Raw genomic sequence first — 24,142 nt, forward strand, 5'->3', positions numbered from 1 at the left:
AGTAAATCGCAGGCATTTCTTTAAGTGAAAAAGCTTTTAGATGATTACATAAGTCTCATGAAACTAATTTTATCATCATTGAAACTCATGTAATTTTTCTCCTAAGTAAATTTCACTTCCAAATGCATCACTTAAATTTGTGGTAAAATAATCCCAAAAACTATGGCTTCCATTTGTTTCCATCGATCTTCTAGAAAACAATGTGATTATATACATACAAAAAAAGTTATGCTCCAATTCCAGTACTGACTGAATATCTTGCATCAGACTAACCCTCTCAAAAGCAGGCAGAAACTGGAGGGGATATGATCCTTGAAAGAAGGAAACTGGACAAGAAGAGATTCACATTTATATGGCTTTCCCCCTGAGCACACTTCCAAGTTTATGCACAGCTCAAGACTGCTGGGACTCAAGAAAGTTGCAGTTTTATTGGCTTGCACTGTCACAGGATGGAGGTCAGGGCTGCCAAAACACCCGAAAGTTAACAGGGAATCTCAGAAAGAAGAGTCACAGAAGAGAAAACCACAAAATCTGCATACAAATTGCCCTCAAATTCTTGGCTGACCCTGAACTGTGTATTCAGGGGGAAGACCCAAGAAAAACAGTGGACAATAGCAGTGAGAAGACAAAAAAATCTCAGCATAACTTAACTGCCATACGTCACAGAGTAGACAAAGTTTGGAATTTGAGTCTTGCCAAATTAGAAGGTCTAAGAAAACACATCAGGTATTCCATCAAAATTCCAGAAAGACCTTGTAGGAGGACAAATGCAATTTCCTTAAACAAAGGACAAAATTGATATGTTGGATTTAATCAAAATAAAAAGTATTTCTACTTGCCAAAGACACTATTAAGAACATTTAAAAAGGCAAGCCACACAACTGGAGAAAATATTTGCTGTACATACATGTATCTGACCTGGTATCTCAATACATGAAGAACTGCTGAAATCAATAATAAAAAAACAAATAACACAGTAAAAATTAGCAAAAGACTTGAATAGTCACTTCACAAAAGAAGATACACAGATTTCCAATAAACACATGAAAATATGCTAAATTAGCACCATTAGTTATCAAAAAATGCAAATGAAAAACAATAGTTTACATTTCATATCCACTAGAATAGCTACAATTTTTAAAACTAACAATAGCAAACACTGGCAAGAATGCAGAGCAACTAGAGCTTGCAGATATTGATGGTGTAAAACATGTAGAAACCACTTTGGAAATCTGTTTATCAGTTTCTTACTAAACTAAACATATACCTAGTCCGTGACTGAGCAGTTCCAATCCTAGGTATTTGCTGGGAGAGATGAAAACACTTCATCCATAATAGACATGCAATCATGTTTATAGCAGCTTTATTTGTAATAGCTCCAAACTGAAAGCAACCCAAATGTCCAACAACAGAGAAATAGAAAAACAAATTATGGTCTATTCAGACCACAGTATTGCAAGAAATAACAAAGAAAAAACTTCGGACACTCAAACCAACGCGGATATATTTCGAAAGCATTGTGTCATTCAAAAGAAGCCAGAGACAGAAGAGTGAAAATATTTGGTTTCATTTAAATGAAGCTCAAAAATTGGCAAAATTATTCTATCATGATGATAGAAATCATAATGTCCAGGGGGTGAAGCTGACTGGAAGAAGGCAAGAAAAATTTCTAGGGTGATGGAAATCTTCTGTATCTTAATTGAGGTGGTGGATTCACAAGTGCATTTTTTAATCAAAACTCATTGAATTAGTCATTTAAGATTTGTGCTCTTCATAGTACAAGTGGTTGTACTGTAGTATTTGGATTGAATTTGGATTAAACATAGCATGATTATGGTTTGGATTGGATTAAATGATTTGAATCAAATATAGCATAGCCAGATGGTAAGATTTAAAAAGAGTATATACCTATTCTAGGAAGTTCCTGACTCAGCCCTTCATATACCTCATACTTTATTGTACCATAAGTACGTGGGTATCCTGGAACCATTTTCATGCCTTATTCCTCATTCCTATTCCCTAGACTTATTTCCTTTACTCTTTCCTTACTCTTTTCATATACTGGGAACTACTCCAATAATTGAGGGCCATTTTCAGCTAAGGCATCCCTGTAACACCAATCCCAAGTGCGGAGGTATTTTTGCATGCTGGTAGTTTTCAAAAGTTCATCTGTAAGAAAAACCAGTAACTGAATCTATACAAAATTAAAGCAACCAAGTTATGAGTTTTTGCTGTAGTTTTTAACCTTCAATGAAACTTCAAAAGCATTCCTTGTAAACGGCTTACAGGGATTTGTTCTGTTTCATTTCTGACCAAAATTTGAACTCTTCCTTTGTTCACCTGTCCTTAAACCTTGATGATGATAGAAATTTTTTTTATCACGCCACTTTATAGAATTTTATCCAAATGAAGCAAAAGCTGATTCTCCAGCTTCTTTCAAAAAACTTCTCTTCTGGGTAACCATATCATTATGAATAGGCCTATGATATTACATCCTTATTTTCTTACTGCTGGGCCAAGAAGTTGGTGTGATAGTGAATTGTGACAACTGATCTCCATATAAATTCCTTTTTAATGCTCTTCTGTAATGTGTAATAGACTGTGAACTAACATCCTCCTGAAATGTCATCATGTTTCTGCAACATGACAAAGTAATAATGTGAAAATGCTGAATTTAGTAATTTAAAACCTGCCATGAGCAGTGAGTGATATCACCCCCACCAAGTTCTAATGTAAAAGTAAGTTTACTCATTTTCCACTTCATTTTATAAGAAAATCTTCCCATTTCGTTTTTCAAGGAGGATTGCGGCATTACACAGGCACTTCTTTTTAGTATTAAGAAATAGTCAAATGCTGAATTTTCCCCTTAAGTCTGATATAAGTGTTCCTTCATAAAGCAATTAATTCAGCTAAGTATTGTCTATACAGTGAGTCTGCCCTCAAGGTGCTTTTGATATAATTGGGAATAATAATGCATACATATGAAAAAGCTAATTAGAAACCCAAGGCTGTCTATTGTTACATGCCAAAAATGGTTGTTCTCCAGTAATTCTAGGAGGGCTAAAAGTCATACTCTTCCATAGAAGTAAATATCTTCTAATTTGTGATGTCCAGTATTGTACCCTCTAACCCCATGTGACTATTTAAATGTCAGAGGATTAAAATTAAATGAAATTTAAAATTCAGTTTCTCAGTCACATTAGCCATATTACAAGCGCTCAGTGGCCATATGTGGCTACTTGCTACCATATTGGACAGTACAGATATAGAACATTGCCAACATTTCAAAGCATTCTATTGAATAGTGCTGTCTGGATCATAATTACACTTGCTGACTCTGGAGCTATGCTGCTTCACAAAAGATGGTTTAACTTAACAAACCTTACCTTATACACCTTTATCTTGACAGAACACTATGATCTGTTTGTAGATGGAAGAAATTGTGAGCCGTCACAACTTTCTGTTATTACTTGATCCTTCCTATCAATGTTGGAGAATTGGAGTATAGTGATTGCTGAATGAATAGGGAGTTCAAAGTATGGTGGTCTTAGTGACCAAAAGAAAGGAAATGAAACATTACCCCATAAATGAGAAGTATGTATTACCTGCTCCTGATAATACTAGACCCTGTGCTAGGCATCGGGGAGGCAATGATACTAGGACAAAAAAGATGTAGACCTAGCCTACCAGGAGTTTACAGCTACTTGGGGTTGAGCAACATGAAAAGACGCAAGTATGGTAGAGTGTGCTAAAGTGCTTTTATACAAGTACGTACAAGGTGCAAGGGAATCATAGAAGAGAGACAGTAACCCAAGCCTGGAGGCCAAGGAGAACTTCCATGAATAAGTGACATCTAAACTAATCTCAGTTCTGAAAGGAAGGATTAGTAGATGTTAAAGAGGATGGAAGAGAGTAAGATGGAGAAGGTTGGACAGGAAAACATTCCTTGCCCCAAAAAAGAGTATCTAAGAACTAAGGTCAAGAAAGAATATAAACCATTTAAGAAATTCTAAGTATGCAAAATAAGAGCAAATTCTGTTAACATAAAAAGTGAACCCAACTGAAGATAAAATCAACTTCTCTAGAAAGTTGAGATGTCAAACTTATTTTAGGATTTAGTTTATTTTACAATAACATTTCAAAAGTAAACTTTCTACTTAACATCTTGTCAGAATATGTACACACATAACAGCAGAAAGAATGGTTGGGGAAGGAAGTGTAGATGGATAGATGGCAAGACTTAAGCAATTTTGGCATATATTTTATGTGTGAGGGGTTTAAGTGTATGTCAATGGCTCTCGCAGCCTGAGTGGAAAGAAAGAAATTGGTTATTAGAGCAAAGCAACTATGAGTATGTAATTATGAATACCCTGGTACTCATAAATTTATAAATCAACATAGTACTCAAAAACTATTATTTTACTATATATATTAATGATGCCGTTTAAAACTTCTAAGCATAAAACAAAAATACTCAGTTTTTTTATTTAGTATTTTTTTACTGTACACCTAAAAATGGTGAATTTGACTTCATATAAGTTAGATCTCAATAAATCTGACCTTTTAAAAATTCTTATTTAATTACATATTTACACATGTATGTAATTTTCATAAAGGAATAAATGTAACTAAGCATGCTATTTTTAGAGCATTAGTTTTACTTTTCAATTTGGCTTTCCCCCATTCTCTCCTCCTTTACCTCCACTTATATTTTTTTATCCTCAAAAGGTAACCAGTGGCATACATTGTGTTCTTCCATATTTTTCCCTAAGCATTTCCAATAAAATAATAACATTTATATATATGTATTCCCACATATTTATGTAATTTTTGGTCATTATTGGTTTTTAAAATAGGATTACATTAAAAATAATGTCTGCACCTTGCTTTTTCTCATTCTGCAAATTCATCATAAAAATTCCAACATGGCGGGGCTTCCCTGGTGGCACAGTGATTAAGAATCCGCCTGCCAAGGCAGGGACACGGGTTTGAGCCCTGGTCCGGGAAGATCCCACATGCCGCGGAGCAACTAAGCCCGTGTGCCACAACTGCTGAGCCTGTGCTCTACAGCCTGCGAGCCACAACTACTGAGCCCACATGCCACAACTACTGAGCCCGTGCACCTAGAGCCCGTGCTCCACAACAAAAGAAGCCACTGCAATGAGAAACCCATGCACTGCAACGAAGAGTAGCCCCGCTCACCACAACTAGAGAAAGCCTGCATGCAGCAACGAAGACCCAATGCAGCCAAAAATAAATAAATAAAATAAATAAAAATAAAAATAAAAAAATTCCAACATGGCACCTTGTATTGCTCTAATAGATTGTTTTTAATGTTTCCATAATGTTTCATGGAAGGAATGCATCACTTTTCTATGACTGGTAAGCATTACCACTGTTTCCAATTTGCTGCCACAGTAGACAATGATGCATTGAGTATACCTGTATGTTAATCTGAAATTTTTATTTCTCTTGGGTACATTATTGGGAATGGAATTGCTGGGCCAAAAGTTATCTATAATTTCTTTCTTTCTTTCTTTCTTTTTTTTTTTTTTAATACCTTTCCCACTCCCCCCAGCCCTATCTCCAAATACCTCCTTAATCAGAATACCTGATAACTGGAGATCATTAAAAGTCTACAATCTATATTTTCCTTAATTTTGAATAGATGTTGCTTTTGACAAAGGCTATAACATTTTCCCATTTCCACTAGCAATGTGTGAGAATATACTTTTCAGTGTATCTCCACCAGCAATATATGTTAAATGTTGCCAGACCAACTGATATAAAGTACTAGTCTACTGTTATTTTATTTTTCACTTACCTATCCACTAACAGGTTTGGGCCTTTATTATATGCTTGTTGGACATTTATATCTGTTCCAGTTTGAATTGCCTCTTCAGATGCTTTATCTATTTTTCTTTTCCCTATTCCTTGCTAGAATAAAGGATGCTAGTTAGAGAAGCACCTGTATATTCATAAGCATTAACTTTGTCCCCTGTGTTCCCCCTTTTTTTTTTACAAATCTATTGGTCCTTTGTTCAATCTGTGTGTATGTACCTTTTGCCAGGCAAAGGTGTTTACAAAATGTTTTGTGGAAAAAAAGTATGCTTTACTTGTATCTTTCCTGGATTTCACATCACATGGTTAAAAAGTCCTTCCTTACGTATATTATATATGCTCCTCTGCTTTTTCGTTATTTTATTTTGAACTATCTAGTACAAATGGAAAATACTTTTATTTGGAGTAAAAAAAAAGATTTGATTTGATTTTCTTCCAAACAGATAGCTTATTATGCCAGCAACATTCATTAATATATTGACCAACATTTTAGAGAGACAACCCAGAACACAACTATACCAGACAAAAAAAGCCATAATAATATAATGTGTAATAAATAATTGTATATATGTTATTACTTTAACATAAAACATGAAAATAGGAATTATCGATGGTGAATATATTTAAATTACATGTTAGCCTGTATTATTTATCTCTTATCACAAAATGCTATTATTTAAACAAAGCAGTAATAGGATTAGTGAACTGTTAGAGTAGTAAATGATAGTAGTATTAATTAAACAAATAATATGTGTGATAAAAGTATAGCAGTATTTTCTGTCCTCTAATAAAATTATTTTTACTCTTTTTAAACTCTGTATTAGATATTTAAATTCTGTAGGCTATATTTAAGACACATAAATATAAGACTTTTTAAAAGGGGAACAGAAATAAGACTAATTCAACAGATAGTAACTATATTTAATAATAAATAACAATGACATGCTTCTTTCTGTCCCATAATACAGTACGATAATTTTATTCTCTCTTGTTTCCTTTTCCAATAATTCTTCTCTGAACTGCCTGCAACCTGTAGAACATCCTTCTTGCCTTTTATGTAGTGATAAAACTGAAAAGAGTCAAATAAACATAAAATTCACTTTTGACTTGCAGCTCTGCTCTTATCAAGGCCACGTAACACTGATTCTGGTATCATTCATGTGTGATAACACCAAGCTAAATATACTGATAGGAGAAGTGTTTGGGCATGAAATACTTAGGAGTTTACTTATTAGCAATAGCAAGTATTTCCACTTGTAAGAATTCGTTTCCTGCTCTCCAAAAAGATGCCCGTACACTTTGATTCTACAAGCTTGCTTTTAAAGATTTGCTTTTTGTCAATCATAGCTTCTTCATCTATAAAGTCATCATATAAGCTAAATATGTCCAAGATGTCCATCACTTTTAAACACTTTAAAGCACACTGCATGTCATCATAAGTTAAAGCTCTCTTTCTTAGGAAAATGGTTTTAAAGCACAGAGGTAATTTGAATTGAGAAGTCAATGCTGGAGTCTAAAGAAGGTACAGTTTTAGTAAAGAAATTGAGTAAGTCCTATCTAACTCAGCTGTCCTTTTCTGGTGACGTCTTTTTTTTGGGGGGGTGGGGGGGACAGGTTCTAGAGTAGTCTTATTTCCAAAAGAAAAAGTATTATTTTTTTACTATGAGATTTTGTCATAATCTACACATAAAATCAAAAAACTCAGGTGCATTCTGTTCATCGTTTCACAGGTACCCTATGGTTTCTTCAGAAATCATCATACAAGTTTGGAAAATAGCATATAAAGTTCTGTTTACTATAATCCTTTTCTCCATTGTCATTCTCAATGTGTTTCCAAATTAAGGACATTCTTCTTGCCTCACACTTTGAAAATGTGATTTTAAGGCAATCCAACATTTTCACAACTACTGGTATCTTTTAGGCATATGTTTAAGGAGGCCATCTCCTTCTATTTCTATTAAACAAAAACTCTCATTTTTTCTGTACATTTTGAGGGAACAAAAATGACCAAAATTTTTCATTATGAATGCTTGAATATCACAGGGAAGCAAATCATGCCCATTTTTTGCAGTGTTGCATACAAGGTATGTAGAATACTTTGCAGATAAGATCTTTTCACTTTCTTTAATAAGAAGTTTATCCACTGAATGGAATTTGCCAAAATTTACATTTGAAATATCTGCAGAATTTGCAGAAAGATGATTAAAGCCTCTGTATTTGGACAAGATATCAGTAGCTTTTAGTTTTATGCTTTCTGCAGCTTATTAAAATCTTCGTAGAAATCAAGAATATGATTTGACAGTACCTTTTTAAAGTGCCTAATAACTGGAGGGATTATTTTTTGTTGCCATTATGTGACATATAACTTTACTGTAGAAAGCACGCTCATTCAGGTAAAAATCAGAAAGAATCAGCTCTATACTGTAAAGAACCAATTCATCTGCTATCAAAATTTCCTCCTTTTGTTTTCCCATAGTACATTTTATTTGAAACCTCGGAATCGGGAAAAATAGCTTTACTCAGTTTCATAGAGCTATTGGGAACAATACAATAAAGTATGTTTGTTCATGTGGTATGCCCAAACTAATTCAGCAGCTGCTATTTTCAGCTGGGCATTGGTGTCTTTTGGAAGACACAAAAACTTTTGATTGATTTAGAAGTATTGCCTGTCTCATCCCCACCTTGTGAAATTCAGTCTCCCAGTTGTGTGCTTTCACATTTCCTTTTCCATCATAGCTAATGCCAGATTCTTTTCTGCATATTACGTAGTATGCTGTTTTGGTTATTTACCTCCCTAATTCAATTATTTGTAGCCTGCCCTCTGTAATAAGACAACATAGTCATTTTGCCTTCTTTTTCATTGATGTCTGGGTCAGGTGGTATTAGTATTATAATCATTCTCATTTTCATCATCTGAACTCTTAAAAAAATGATCACAGGATTCACAATGTTTAAAATTAAATTAGCATCGTCTTTGTAATACCAAGAATAACAGTCAATCCACAGGTGAAGGACTGTTAACGCTTATGTTTACAATGCACTTAAATGGCACACTTAAGTCTTAGCACTCACAGTGATACAACGACAGATGATTCATTATTATGTACAGCAAGTTGAGAACGTCCACAGTCAGGGGAGAATAGTGACAGCAACTGCAGAAGGCAGAAAATCCCTCATATTCATCTGCTACAAAAATAGTAGCTTTCAACCCCTATCTTTTAAGCTGCTGTATGAATTTTGTACTTTCCCCCTAACCTCTTGTACCTACTACCAAAAACTGGACTTTTTGTCTCCCAGGATGGCTTCCCTTGACATAGACTTTTCATTACTACAACTGAGGCATCTCAGGTGACCTGGGACAGTTGTCACTCTAGTTAATCATTTGAGCTTACAGGACATTTGTGAGCACTTTCTCTTTTAATTCTTCTGTTCAATTTTTTGGTTGAGAAATAGATCTTTTTAGACTCACAGTTGAATCTGGTCAAGTGTTCTTTTTCTTTTTCTTTGAAAATTGGAAACTACACTACACTACAGGGTTATTACCCCCAGGTGTGTTCTACTTGTTCTGATTCATCTTTCCCTAACTGTGGTATTCACTATACAGGGAATTCTTTTTCTTTGTCGCTCAAGGGGACTCAGGTAGGACTGTTGGATTATCCTAGGTATTGGTAGTTTTGCTGACTGCAGAAGGTGAAATGTCCTCTCTCCTCATAGGCCAGCAGTATAGACAGACTGATTCACAAATCCTTCCTCTCAGGGTTCACTGGCTTCTATTCTGTCCCAAGCTCCAGAACTGGGAGGTCTCTGCCAACCCACTCAACTCTTTCCTGACCAATTTAAAGGCAACAGAACAGATATATTCATGGGGACAAATATTTAAGGAAGGGGGGCAGGAAGCTGTAAGGTCCACAGGTCTCTGAGAACCAGGCACTTCCCCAAACTTAGTTTCTTCACCGCCTTCCCTGGAGGTTCCACTGGTTTTCTCAGACACTCACCCAGCCAGAAGGAGAGAATTACCACACACAATTATCCAAAACTCCAAGCCTTACTAGCCTTTAGTCTTCTGGACTCTAGCAGCCATTTGTTTCCAGAGGAAGTTGTCAGTGAGGGGAAGGAAGCTGTGTTTAGTTTTCACAGTCCCAGAATGCTTTAAAACACTTAAAAAAATATTTTTTATTCTAGGAACCTCAAAAAAAGAAAAGCAAGAGTTAGAGGTAGACATACTACTTCTTTTCCAGGTTAAAAAATATTTTATAAATAAGCTGATATTTAAACATTCATATCTTTCTTGTGAACATTTGTGCCACATGGTGACTATTTTGGAGCACAAATTCAAATTTCAAAATAATAACATATAAAATAGAGCAGAACAACAATTAAGACAGTAAACAGAACCATATATACTTTAAAAGTCAGTGTTAAGTGCTAAAATATGGACTTGAGCATGATTTATTGTGCTGGATAAATTCAGAAGAATTGATGAATGATGTTAAATCATTAATTTGCCCAAAGTGGGAGAGGCCACCACCTAGAACCATTTGTCATAAATATTAAAGCTATCCCATCTAAAGAACTTATGTGGGCAATAAATTATGAGGATCGCTGTAGATCGATTCTGGGTTAATCATAACTCTTTGCACCTATAATTCACAATCACTTTATCCCCCGCTGACCATTAGTTTAATTTGTAAAGAAGTTAACAGCTTAGAGTGCGAGGATAAAATTTATTTCTCCTACATTGTTCTCAGGCCTTTTAATTTTTATTTAGTGAGCAAAAATAATAACTTTCCAGCCTGCAACCTTTATTTTAATTATAAAAAGCTCTGCTTTTGTTTCAGTCCTGAAAATCAGAAATGCTTAGATAGTAATCATAAAATCAACAGGCCTCAGGGGTCTGGAATCATAGAAACCAGATTTTCACCCATTCCAGTGGTTTTGAAAAATAAGCAACCTGTTTTTTAAAGGGTCGACTCTTATTTATCTTTTCTTTTTTTTTTTTTAATTTATTTTTGGTTGTGTTGGGTCTTCGTTTCTGTGTGATGGCTTTCTCCAGTTGCGGCAGGCGGGGGCCACTCTTCATCGCGGTGCGCGGGCCTCTCACTGTCGCGGCCTCTCTTGTTGCGGAGCACAGGCTCCAGACGCGCAGGCTCAGTAGTTGTGGCTCACGTGCCTAGTTGCTCCGCGGCATGTGGGATCCTCCCAGACCAGGGCTCGAACCCGTGTCCCCTGCATTGGCAGGCGGATTCTCAACCACTGCACCACCAGGGAAGCCCTCTTATTTATCTTAATAGTGCAGTCACATAGCATTAAAGAAGTTGCTTTTTTTTTTTCATGGCTCTTGCTACATACTATGTTGCGTTTGTCTTTATTTACATAAATATTATTTCTCAAACTAGATAGGCTGTGCTGTGAAGACAAAGGCTACTATCTCTCACATGTTTTTGTATTCCTATGGCAAATATCTCCCAGGAATTTATCTTTAGTGTAGTGAAAAATGCACAGAAGGTGGCCTTGAGCTCAAGTTCCAAATCTACCACAAGTAATTGCTACGACTTAGAGCAAGTTCCATTATGACATCTGTGAATTAGGTGTCATAATATCAGCTGCCTCACAGTGTTGTAAAGAACAAATAAATTTATGTGTAAAGGCATTTTCAAGAGTGAAAAATGCTTTCTAAATGGAGGACAGATATTCCTTCTTCAGTAAGGGGAATTCTTATCTTACGCTTTGGTTTAAATAACACCTTTCCATAATTATTCCCACTGAATTTTTTTCTAATAAAAAGGGATCATCATCACTGTCTCCCTGTAGTTATAGATTTTGAAGTGAACTTTGAAGGAATTTGATAAATTAAAGATTTGTGTGAGAAAGAATATGGTCTCCCACTTAAAACCAAAGTCGGGACTTCCCTGGTGGTCCAACGGTTAAGTCTCTGTGCTCCCAGTGCACGGGGCCTGGGTTCAATCCCTGGTCAGGAAACTAGATCCCACATGCTGCAACTAAGAGTCCACATGCTGCAACTAAAGATACTACATGCCGCAACAAAGACCCCATGTGCCGCAACTAAGACCCAGCACAGCCAAATAAATGAATATTAAAAACAAAACAAGACAAAACAAAAGTCATTGGGATAACAGATAGTGATAAGTCTATTTGCTTGCAGCATGAACTTTTGCAGTTATTACAGGAGACTGCTGCCTAATAAACTGAAAAGTGTTTTCAGCATTAGGTTGTGATGGAGATGTTGGAACAGGGGCATCCAGGACAAGGGCATTCTACAGAGGAAGACAAATATGCCATAATCCATAGCACAGTGAGGAGTACAGGTATAGGTTTTAAAAATAATTTTCCCTTTCTTCACTTTACTTGGCAAGAAACGCAAATATTTGAGAAAATAACATTGAATGTTTATAGTTCTTCACCTGACAAATGGAAAACTGCAGAAAACTAGGTTAAAAGATTGTGCAAGAGAGGGAGGAACACTCCCAAACTCATTCTACGAGGCCACCATCACCCTGGTACCAAGGCAAAGAGACTACAAAAAAAGAAAATTACAGGCCAATATCACTGATGAACATAGATGCAAAAATGCTCAACAAAATACTAGCAAACAGAATCTAGCAGCACATTAAAAGGATAATACACCATGATCAAGTGGGGTTTGTCCCAGGAATGCAAGGATTCTTCAATATATGCAAATCCATCAGTGTGATACACCATGTTAACAAATTGAAGGATAAAAACCATATGATAATCTCAATAGATGCAGAAAAAGCTTTTGACAAAATTCAACATTGATTTATGATAAAAACACTCCAGAAAGTCGGCATAGAGGGAACTGACCTCAACATAATAAAGGACATATATTACAAACCCACAGCCAACATCGTTCTCAATGGTGAAAAATTGAAACTACTTCCCCTAAGCTCAGGAACAAGACAGGTTGCACACACTACTATTATTCAACATAGTTTTGGAAGTTTTAGCCACAGCAATCAGAGATGAAAAGGAAATAATAGGAATCCAAATTGGAAAAGAAGAAGTAAAACTGTCACTGTTTGCAGATGACATGATACTATACATAGAGAATCCTGAAGATGCTACCAGAAAACTACTAGAGCTAATCAGTGAATTTGGTAAAGTACCAGGATACAAAATTAATGCACAGAAATCTCTTGCATTCCTATACACTAATGATGAAAAATCTGAAGGAGAAATTAAGGAAACACTCCCATTTACCACTGCAACAAAAAGAATAAAATACCTAGGAATAAACCTACCTAAGGAGGTAAAAGACCTGTACTCAGAAAACTATAAGACACTGATGAACGAACTCAAAGATGACACAAACAGATAGAGAGATATACCATGTTCTTGGATTGGAAGAATCAACATTGTGAAAATGGCTATACTAGCCAAAGCAATCTACAGATTCAATGCAATCTCTATCAAATTACCAGTGGCATTTTTCACAGAACTAGAAGAAAAAATTTCACAATTTGAATGGAAACACAAAAGACCCCGAATAACCAAAGCAATCTTGAGAAAGAAAAACAGAGCTGGAGGAATCAGGCTGCCTGACTTCAGACTATACTACAAAGCTATAGTAATCAAGACAATATGGTACTGGCACAAAAACAGAAATATAGATCAATGGAACAGGATAGAAAGCCCAGAGATAAACCCACGCACATATGGTCACCATATCTTTGATAAAGGAGGCAAAAATATACAATGGAGAAAAGACAGCCTCTTCAATAAGTGCTGCTGGGAAAACTGGACACCTACATGTAAAAGAATGAAATTAGAACACTCCCCAACACCATACACAAAAATAAACTCAAAATGGATATAAGGCCAGACACTATAAAACTTTGAGAGGAAAACATAGGCAGAACACTCTGTAACATAAATCACAGCAAGATCCTTTTTGACCCACCTCCTAGAGAAATGAAAATAAAACCAAAAATAAACAACTGGGACCTAATGAAACTTAAAAGCTTTTGCACAGCAAAGGAAACCATAAACAAGATGAAAAGACAACCCTCAGAATGGGAAAAAATATTTGCAAACGAAGCAACTGACAAAGGATTAGTCTCCAAACTATACAAGCAGCTCATGCAGCTCAATATCAAAAAAAAAAAAAAAACCTGATCCAAAAATGGGCAGAAGACCTAAATAGACATTTCTCCAAAGAAGATGTACAGATTGCCAACAAACACATGAAAGGATGCTCAACATCACTAATCATTAGAGAAATGCAAATCAAAACTACAATGAGGTATCACCTCACACCAGTCAGAATGGCCATCATCAAAAAGTCTACAAACAATAAATGCTGGAGAGGGTGTGGTGAAAAGGGAACCCTCTTGCACTGTTGGTGGGAATGTAAATTGATACAGCCACTATGGAGAACAGTATAGAGGTTCCTTAAAAACTAAAAATAGAACTACCATATGACCCAGCAATCCCACTACTGGGCATATACCCTGAGAAAACCATAATTCAAAAAGAGTCACGTACCACAATTTTAATTGCAGCACTATTTACAATAGCCAGGACATGGAAGCAACCTAAGTGTCCATCAACAGATGAATGGATAAAGAAGATGTGACACATGTATACAATGGAATATTACTCATCCATTAAAAGGAATAAAATTGAGTCATTTGTAGTGAGGTGGATGGACCTAGAGTATGTCATACAGAGTGAAATAAGTCAGAAAGAGAAAAGCAAATACCATGTGCTAACACATATATATGGAATCAAAAAAAAACTGGTTCTGAAGAACTTAGGGGCAGGACAGTAATAAAGATGCAGACGTAGAGAATGGACTTGAGGACACGGGGAGGGGGAAGGGTAAGCTGGGACAAAGTGAGAGAGTGGCATGGACATATATACACTACCAAATGTAAAATAGGTAGCTAGTGGGAAGCAGCCGCATAGCACAGGGAGACCAGCTCGGTGCTTTGTGACCACCTAGAGGGGTGGGATAGGGAGGGTGGGTGGGAGACACAAGAGGGAGGGGATATGGAGATATATGTATACGTATAGCTGATTCACTTTGTTATACAGCACCAACTAACACAACAATGTAAAGCAATTATACTCCAATAAAGATGTTAAAAAAAAAAAAAAGATTGTGCATGAACAAGAAATGGTCACCAAAGGGTATCTCTATTCAATCAGTTAGGCATTAAAGATAAGGAACTTAAATAAATATTTGGGGTTTTCTTGTACAACTATTTCAGTTACCAGAATATTTGAGCAGGCTGTCCTGATTCCCGCCCCCCACCCCACCAATGAAAATTAAGTTCCCCTTCCTTTAAACAACTTTAACACTTCAAGCTTCTTTCATGGTACTTACCATAAAATACATTGTGTTACAGCAATTTACTGTTTGATTTATCTCCACTACTGAGTTGTAAACAGCTTGAGAGCAGGGGCCAAAATCTTACTCACTTTTATATACCTTTCAGATCCCTTTAGGATCTTAAAATTAATGCACAATGATTATTAGTAAAATGAAATTCAAAGAAAGATTTCTGTAGAAATATTGTAGAAATGGAACAAAACCTAGCTCCTGGCATGATCTTGGTAGTGAGTAATCCACCACAGGCTATTGGCATCTTGGCACTATTATGAGGACACAAGTTTTGAGCATCAGTAGCTACCATGGTTGGTCTGTCAATCACCACAGCATTCTGGGGACCAGGAATTAATAATATTGGAGGTAGATGCCACTACGGATTCCTTTCCTTCCTTACAAGCGAGGCCTGGAATACGTTGATGACATGGAGCTCCCAGATACACTTTTTTTTTTTTTTAATAACCCATTAACTTTAATTAATTAATTAATTTATTTTTGGCTGTGTTGGGTCTTCGTTTCTGTGCGTGGGCTTTCTCTAGTTGCGGCAAGCCGGGGCTACTCTTCATCGCAGTACGCGGGCCTCTCACTATCGTGGCCTCTCTTGTTGCGGAGCACAGGCTCCAGACGCACAGGCTCAGTAGTTGTGGCTCATGGGCCTAGTTGCTCCGCGGCATGTGGGATCTTCCCAGACCAGGGCTCGATCCCGTGTCCCCTGCATTAGCAGGCAGGTTCTCAACCACTGCGCCACCAGGGAAGCCCCCAGATACACTTTTGCCCTCTGTTTGACCTGTATGAATTACTCTGCTGGCATAGAATTCACTGGTAAATAAATTTATGGCCCACAATTCAACTGCTTATCCAAACATGACCTCAACAACAAAGACTAGTTGAAAAATTTTAAGTAATATCCATCAGCTATTCAGATGGACTGAAAATTTCCAAGGCCAAACCTTCAATTATTATTCTGTTGAAAAGTGATTTTAGGTTTTGTTGATGAGTATTTTCTAGATAGTTTTAATTTAATGGTTAAAAACAATCCAAAGGACACTTATTGTATGTTTTAGTAGATGAAAAAGGCCAGGGATATTTTGAAAAACTAATATAGTTTGGGTTACTATGCAACATTTCATGGGCCTTGCTGCAGATGATAATCATACTGTTTTGTGTTTTTTTTCTGCAGTCTTTTTCTTTTTATACAGCAGGTTTTTATTAGTTATCTATTTTATACTTCTTTGAATTACTCAATTTTTCCTGGGCATCTCCCTTGTATATAGGAGGCACACATGTTGATAAACTTCTGTTTGTTCTTCTCTTCTTAATCTGTCTTTCAGTACAGAGGTCTCACTTAGCTAAGAACTCCTTCGCTACAGTGATTAGTGCAAAAGATCAGAGAGAGCAAGGACTGTGGGATGACTATGCAGATATGAGCAATCAATGTAGAGGAAACTTAACCAAGTATTTTACCCGTCCCACACAAACATTCCCAGAATATGTCAGTTTTTATAATTATATCAAGCCTCATGTTTAAAATTTTTCCTCATTATATTACTTATTTTTAATCAAAAACATTTTATTTAAAAATCGGTGTTCATATGATTGTCAACTTTCAAGATTGTTAAAATGCATATTCCCAGGCCTCAAACACCAAACATTCCAATGCAATAAGTTTGGGGTTGGGTCTGGAGTTTACATTTTTTACCACAAAAATCCCCTGGTAATTCTAATTCTAATAGCATCACATTTTGAGAAACACTGACCCATAGTACCTAACAGAGTGCCTAGGATACGGTAGACACTCCATGAATAGTTGCATTGAATGATTTCTTTTATCTGTTTCAAGATCCCATGGTTTTGTTGGGGTTCACTCCCAACAAAGATAAATATCCACTGAGCACAGTAAACTGGTCTGAAGGTTTTAGACCATATTTCATGCAAAACTTTTTATCAAGTATCTGATATTGGCCTGGTCTAAGCAAATATATTAAAAAGGCAGTATAGTTGTCCTTCAGTATTTGCAGGGGATTAGTTCCAGGACCCCCAAAATCCAGGGTTGCTCAAGTCCCTTATATAAAATGATATAGTATTTGCATATAACCTACACACATCCTCCCATGTACTTTAAGTCATCTCTAGATTACTTATCATACCTAATACAATATAAATGCGATGTAAATAGTTGCAAATACAATGTAAATGCTATGTAAATAGTTGCAGGCATACAGCAAATTCAACCTCCAACTTAATCTGGGATAAATCTTTTAGGAACTTTCTGGAATTTTATTTTCTGAATATTTTCTGTCTGTAGTTGGGTGAATCCATGGATGCAAAACCCATGGATACAGAGGGCTGAGTTAAATGTATCAAATTTTTTTTATATTTTCTTTCTCTACATTTATGTTTAGATATCGTATTCTTTTTCCAATATCAGAAAATACAGTCTTACATGTTCTCCCAGTTTTGTGGATTTTTAAAATTTGGGTTCTCTGTCCATTATAATTAATGTTTTACACTATAAGTATTTATTTTGTATATGGTGTGACATAGTGCTTTGATATTGACCTTTTAAAATAATCACTTACTATCTTGTTAAAAATATTTATTTGCCACACTGATTTGGATTGCTGTCTTTGTAATACAGTCTATATATGACATTTATATACTTTTATGAGTTCTGTAGGCTTTTATGTCTATTCTGCCAATTTTCTATTCTCAAAGAAGTTCTGTGCTATTTTATTTTTAAGCTTTATAGCATGTTTCACTATTTAGTATTCTAAGTCTCCAGTCATTTTTTATTTTCAAAATTTTTTGCTATTCTCATCTATTTTCTTCCAAGTAAATATGCGAAGATTTTAATAAGTCCTAAAACATTCTTTGGACATTTTGCTTAGACTGCATTAAGTATCAAATAACATGAGAAAAACTGACATTTCTTTTACAATTGTATATCTATTCTTTTAGGAATATGTTACATCTTATCTAGAAATGAGTTCAAGTCTTCTTCAGTCAAGTGTTGAAGATTTCTGTATACAATCTTACTCATTTATGGTTAAATTTATTCCTAGATATTTGTATTTAGTGTAAATGGATATTTTTAGTCAAATTATATATTATCTCTTATTGATGTGTTAATAGAAAAGCAGTTGATTTTCATATATCTATTTATAACCAATCTATATGTTGAAATCTTTCTTTTTTTTTTTAAATTGGGGTATAGTTGCTTTACAATGTTGTGTTAGTTTCTGCTATACAATGAAGTGAATCAGCTATATGTATACATATATCCCCTCCCTCTTGGATCTCCCTCCCACCCCCACCCATCCCATCCATCTAGGTCACCACAGAGCACCGAGCTGAGCTCCCTGCACTATACAGCAGGTTCCCGCTAGCTATCTGTTTTACACAGAGCAGTACACCTACGTCAATCCCAATCTCCCAATTCATCCCACACCCCGCACCCCCCGCGTGTCCATACGTCCATTTCCTACATCTGCATCTCTATTCCTACCCTGAAAGTAGGTTCATCTGTACCACTTTTCTAGATTCCACACACATGTGTTAATATACGATATTTGTTTTTCTCTTTCTGACTTACTTCACTCTGTATGACAGACTCTAGGTCCAACTGCATCTCTACAAATGACCCAATTTTGTTCCTTTTCATGGCTGAGTAATATTACATTGTATATATGTACCACATCTCTATTTTCTATTATTTTTTCCACTGATACTTGTGGGCTTCAGAAGTATGTCATCAAATAATGATAATTTTGTCCTAATAGCTTGAAATCAGAATTTGTTTCCTACTTTATTGCATAGGCTAAAATGATCACAATCATGTTAAGTTTGGGGGGTATAGTAGGCATCATTTTCTTGGCTTTGATGGTAATTCCATTAGAGTTTCAGTTTCCAAAAGATGTGCTGCTTGTTTGAGGTAGTTATTCTATTCTATACATCATTAAAGAAGAATCTTTTTATTTGTGCATTACTAGATAGGTAGATAGATAGATAGATAGATAGATAGATAGATAGATAGATAGATAGATAGATAGATAGGAGATAAGTAATGGTTTTCAATTTTGTCAAATATCTTTTTGGTGTCTGTTGAAAAATCATTTAAAAATTTTATAAAGCCTCATTTATAATGTATATTATCCCAATAACTTTCCTAATACTGAAGCAGTGTTGATAGTTTTTGTTTAATAATGCTACATTTTTCTTCTACTATACCATGAAAATCAATTTGCTGATATTTTGGGGAGAACAAGACTGAGATTTTTGGAGGTTTCTCATACTTTAGTATCAAGGTTAATTTAGCTCTTTCTTTGTGCTAGAGACATTTTTACTTCTACTTGAGAAAATTTGGTGATTTCTCTTTTTCCAGGAAATTATCAACATTATTGATATTTTAATTTTATTCCTATAGAATCATGCATACAATTATTTTTGAACATCTTTCTGAATATTTTATTTCATTTCCAGTTTCTAACTATCTGTATTTTTAACTTTATTGATGTACAACTGCCCAAAAAATTATATATATTTAAGGTACACAACTTGATGTTTTGATCTAAGTATACATTGTGAAATGATCACCACAATGAGGCTGATCAACATATCCATCATCTCACATAGTTACGGTTTCTTGTCATAAGGACACTTAAGATCTACCCTCTTAGCAAATTTCAGATATGTAATACCATGTATTGTTAACTCTACTCACCAGAATGTATTCATCTTGCATAACTGAGATTTTGTATCCTTTGACCCCCATCTCCCCATTTCTCCCACCTCCCAGCCCCTGTCAACCACCATTCTACTCTGTGCTTCTGTGAGTGTGACTATTTTAGATTCCACTTGTAAGTGGGTTCATGTAGTGTTTGTCTTTCTGTGTCTGGTTTATTTCACTTAGCATAATGTCCTCTGGGTTCATCCATGTTGTTGCAAATGGCAGAATTTCCTTCTTGTTGAAAGATGAATAATATTCCATTGTATATTCATTATTCTTTATCCATTTTCTTTATCCATTCATCTGTTGATGAACATTTAAGTTGTTTCTGTATCTTGGCTATTATGAATAATGCTGCGATGACTCTGGGAGTGCATATGTATCTTTGAGATCCTGATTTCATTTCTTTTGGATATATACCCGATCATATGGTAGTTCTGTTTTTATTTTTTTTGAGGAGCCTCCCTACTAGCTGTAACAATTTACACCCCAACAACAGGGTACAAGGATTCCCTTTTCTCCATCTCCTCGCTTAAAATTGTCATTTCCTGTCTTTTTGATAATAGCCATTCTAACAAGTTTGAGATGATATCTCATTGTGGTTTTGATTTGCATTTCCCTGATGATTAGTAATATTGAGCACCTTTTCATCTATCTTTTGGCCTTTTGTATGTCTTCTTTTGAGAAATGTCCTTTTCCCATTTTTTAATCAAGTTATATGTTTTTGCTATGGAGTTGTAGGAGTTCCCTATATATTTTTTTTGACATTAACCTCTTATCAGATATATAGTTTGCAAATATTTTTTTATCATTCTATAGCCTGCCTTTTCACTCTGTTGATTATTTCATTTGCTGTGCAGAAGCTTTTTAGTTTGATAGCTCATTTGTCTGTTTTTGCTTTCATTTCCTATGTTTTTGATCATGTCATATCCAAAAATCATTATCCAGACAAATGTCAAGATGCTTTTTCCCTGTGTATTCTCCTAGGAATTTTACATTTTCAGGTCCTATGCTTAAGTCTTTAATCCATTTTGAGTTGATTTTTGTATATGGTGTGAGATAGGAGTCCAAGTTCATTTTCTCTGTGTGGATATCCAGTTTTCCCAGCTTCATTTATTGAAGAGATTATCCTGTCCCTATTATGTATTCTTGGCATCCTTTCAGAAGATTAGTTGACCATAAATGTGTGGATCTGTTTCTGGGATCTCTATTTTGCTCCCTTGATCTATATGTTTGTTTTTATGCCAGTACCATAGTGTTTCAATTACTATAGCTTTGCAACATATTTTAAAATCAGGAGGCATGATGCCTCCAGCTTTGTCCTTCTTGCTCAAGATTGCTTTGGTAATCTTGGGTCTTTTGTGGTTACATATGAATTTTAGGATTGTTTTTTCTATTTCTGTAAAGAATGCCATTGGAATTTTGATAGGGATTTTATTGAATCTGTATATCACTTTAGGTAGTAAGGATATTTTAACAATATTTTTCCAATCCATGAACATAAGATGTTTTTCCATTTATCTGTGACTTCTTTAATTCCCTTCATTACTGTAATTTTCACTGTACAAATCTTTCACCTCTTCGGTTTAGTTTCTTCTATTCTTTTTGTTGTTTTGTAAATGGGATTTTCTTAATTTCCTTTTCAGATAGTTCATTGTTTGTGTATAGAAATGCCACAATTTTTTGTATGTTTATTTTGTGTCCTGTAACTTGACTGAATTTGTTTATTAGTTTTAGCAGTTTTTTTGTGTACTCTTTAGGATTTTCTACACATATGATCATGTCATCTGCAAATAGAGATAATTTCACTTCTTCCTTTCAAATGTGGATTTTTTTTCTTGTCTAATTACTCTGGCTAGAACTTCCAGTACTGTATTGAATAGAAGTGGTGAGAATGGACATCCTTACCTGTTACCTTTACATATCTGGAGTAGAGTCCACAGGGAAATAGGGCTGCTTCTAAGACTGCAGCCAGGACCACAGTTAGCCAACCGGCCACTGGGGTACAGGCCCACCTTCTGAAAGCATTCTTTGTCAGTTTTAGACTCCACCAGAGTTTTGCAGCCTGGGTCCCAAGGCTCACACAAAGGCACTTTTGTCTGTGGATGGCTGCCAAATAGTCATTTCTCTGGGGTTATGAAGGTGGGGGACCTCCTATTCACCCATTTTGTAGCATCATTCCCTCTACCTGTACTTATACATTTTTTCTTTTTCCCTAATCAGATTTACCAAGAAATTACTTTCCCCTCAAATAAATAAATAAGCAAATAAACAAACTGAATATTTGATTTAATTATTAGTTCTGTTTATTTTATGAATTCATTAAGTTCTGTATATGTAATAATTTTCTAAATTAACTTTATTAATATCAGTATTTATTTTTGATAAAATTTTGACTTAGGTTACTGAGGGAAAAAAAGATAATCACTAAACGATATTGTAAACAACCCAGAATAAAGTCATGTTCCCTACATGGTGATAAACAAGGTTGTATAATTATTTTTTTCCTTATCGCAATGCCCACCAAGTTTGGCTACAAGATTACCATAGGTCACACTTGGCAACAGATTAACTTAGAAGGACAAGAAATATATCTTGCCAGCAGGCCAGTGTTAGTTATTTCTCTTCAGTGTGAGTTTTACTTGCAGAATTCATTTAGAATATAGATCACAGGCAAGAAGATGATACCCATATTGGGTGGGTGCAAAAGCCTATCTGGCTTAGAAGCCTAATAATCCAAAGGAGTCAATATCTCTTGTAACATCTCCAAAAGCACAATTTCCAGGGTCCGCAAAGACACAAGGCCAGCTATAAGAATTACTGCACTCAGAGAAACTCAGTGGCATGGTTTCCTTTCCTGCATTTACTCTTCCAGTTCAGATGACATTTACTACTCAGGCGTCATTTTACATTCCAACTTTATTACATTTCCAAGAGAACAGAGCTGTAAATTAACCAGAAGCCAAATTCTCATGCAGAATAGGTGTTTAGTTTGAAATACAGGTCCTATTAATTTTTTGCACAATTAAATATATACCAATGTAACATTTTTTATCCTGTCTATATGACTTAAAATTCCAACCTTAAATCCTATTTTCTTCTTTTGTTCTCCATATTTGCACAGGTAAAATTTGGAAATTATGCTTTTGTATGGGATGCAGCTGTATTGGAATACGTGGCTATCAATGACCCAGACTGCTCCTTTTACACCATTGGGAATACTGTTGCTGATCGAGGATATGGAATTGCATTGCAGCATGGCAGTCCTTACCGGGATGTTTTTTCACAAAGGTAAGATTTGTGTGTGGTCCAAATAAGAAGAGAGGAAATATAGAAAAAGGAAAATCCACTTGGTTACCCCATTTAGTTTACTACATTTTGTTTTCTTTGTTTGGAAAACCACAGTAAACAACAACAACAACAAAAGGGAATTATAAGTGGTTGTTCAATAAGACATTTCCTAAAGCATGTACTAACATATTATTTTTCTCATAAAAAGGGAAAAGTTACTGCTGCATATAACTGGTTATTCTCAAAAAACTGATATACAAAATAAAATAAAAACTTAATTGAGTTTAGCCTATGAATTTTTAGGGACTAAAACTGTCATAGAGTTAGCAAAATTCATTCATTTCTAAAAATACCAAAGCATAAAATAAACTTCAGGACCAAGTTAAAGTTTTAAAGCAAATACTGATAGGGATGTTTCCATATCAATTTTACAAAGGAAAAGAGTAAAAATTTTAGAGTCTGTCATTGGTGTCAAAGTATACATGAAACTTTGTCATGGAAATTTAGGAGACAGTTTATTAAGAAATTATACTCATCCTCAAATCAGAATTTTCTATTATAAGTTGTTTAAGAAAGAAAATTTTAAATGTATATTTTATATTAATGATGTAGATGAAAGACTTGGGCCTGAAAGGAATTTACAAGATCACTGCATTTTATTCTCTCTACTACCAAACAAGGTTGGACCTAAGGGAGAGAAATATCTTTCAGGTAGAAGTATGTTCTATTTGCCACTGATTTATTTGATTTATTACTAGATATTTTTGTACCTATTTTCTAAAAGCTAAAGCCAGATGAAAGAGAGCAGTACTGGGTAGTACTCTAGGTAGTACTAAGGCCCCAAATTTTAAACTATTTGAGTTGTATTCCTCCAAATTTCAAGATAACAAAAAGCCAGGCATTTTGTGTTTAAC

General features: G+C 35.2%; 1 protein-coding gene across 4 annotated transcripts in view; it reads left to right on the forward strand.

Moving 5' to 3' along the window:
* The window catches only part of GRID2 (glutamate ionotropic receptor delta type subunit 2), a 1,427,475-nt gene that overhangs the window by 1,259,703 nt on the left and 143,630 nt on the right, over positions 1–24,142 (forward strand). For all 4 annotated transcript variants that reach the window (XM_082461676.1, XM_082461678.1, XM_082461677.1 and 1 more), the window contains exon 14: positions 23,062–23,228. In XM_082461676.1, the coding sequence (XP_082317802.1) occupies positions 23,062–23,228 (167 nt within the window). The remainder of the gene's footprint in view (positions 1–23,061; positions 23,229–24,142) is intronic.

Source organism: Balaenoptera physalus (genome assembly GCF_965194825.1).
Source record: "Balaenoptera physalus genome assembly, chromosome: 5".
Lineage (NCBI taxonomy): Eukaryota > Metazoa > Chordata > Mammalia > Artiodactyla > Balaenopteridae > Balaenoptera > Balaenoptera physalus.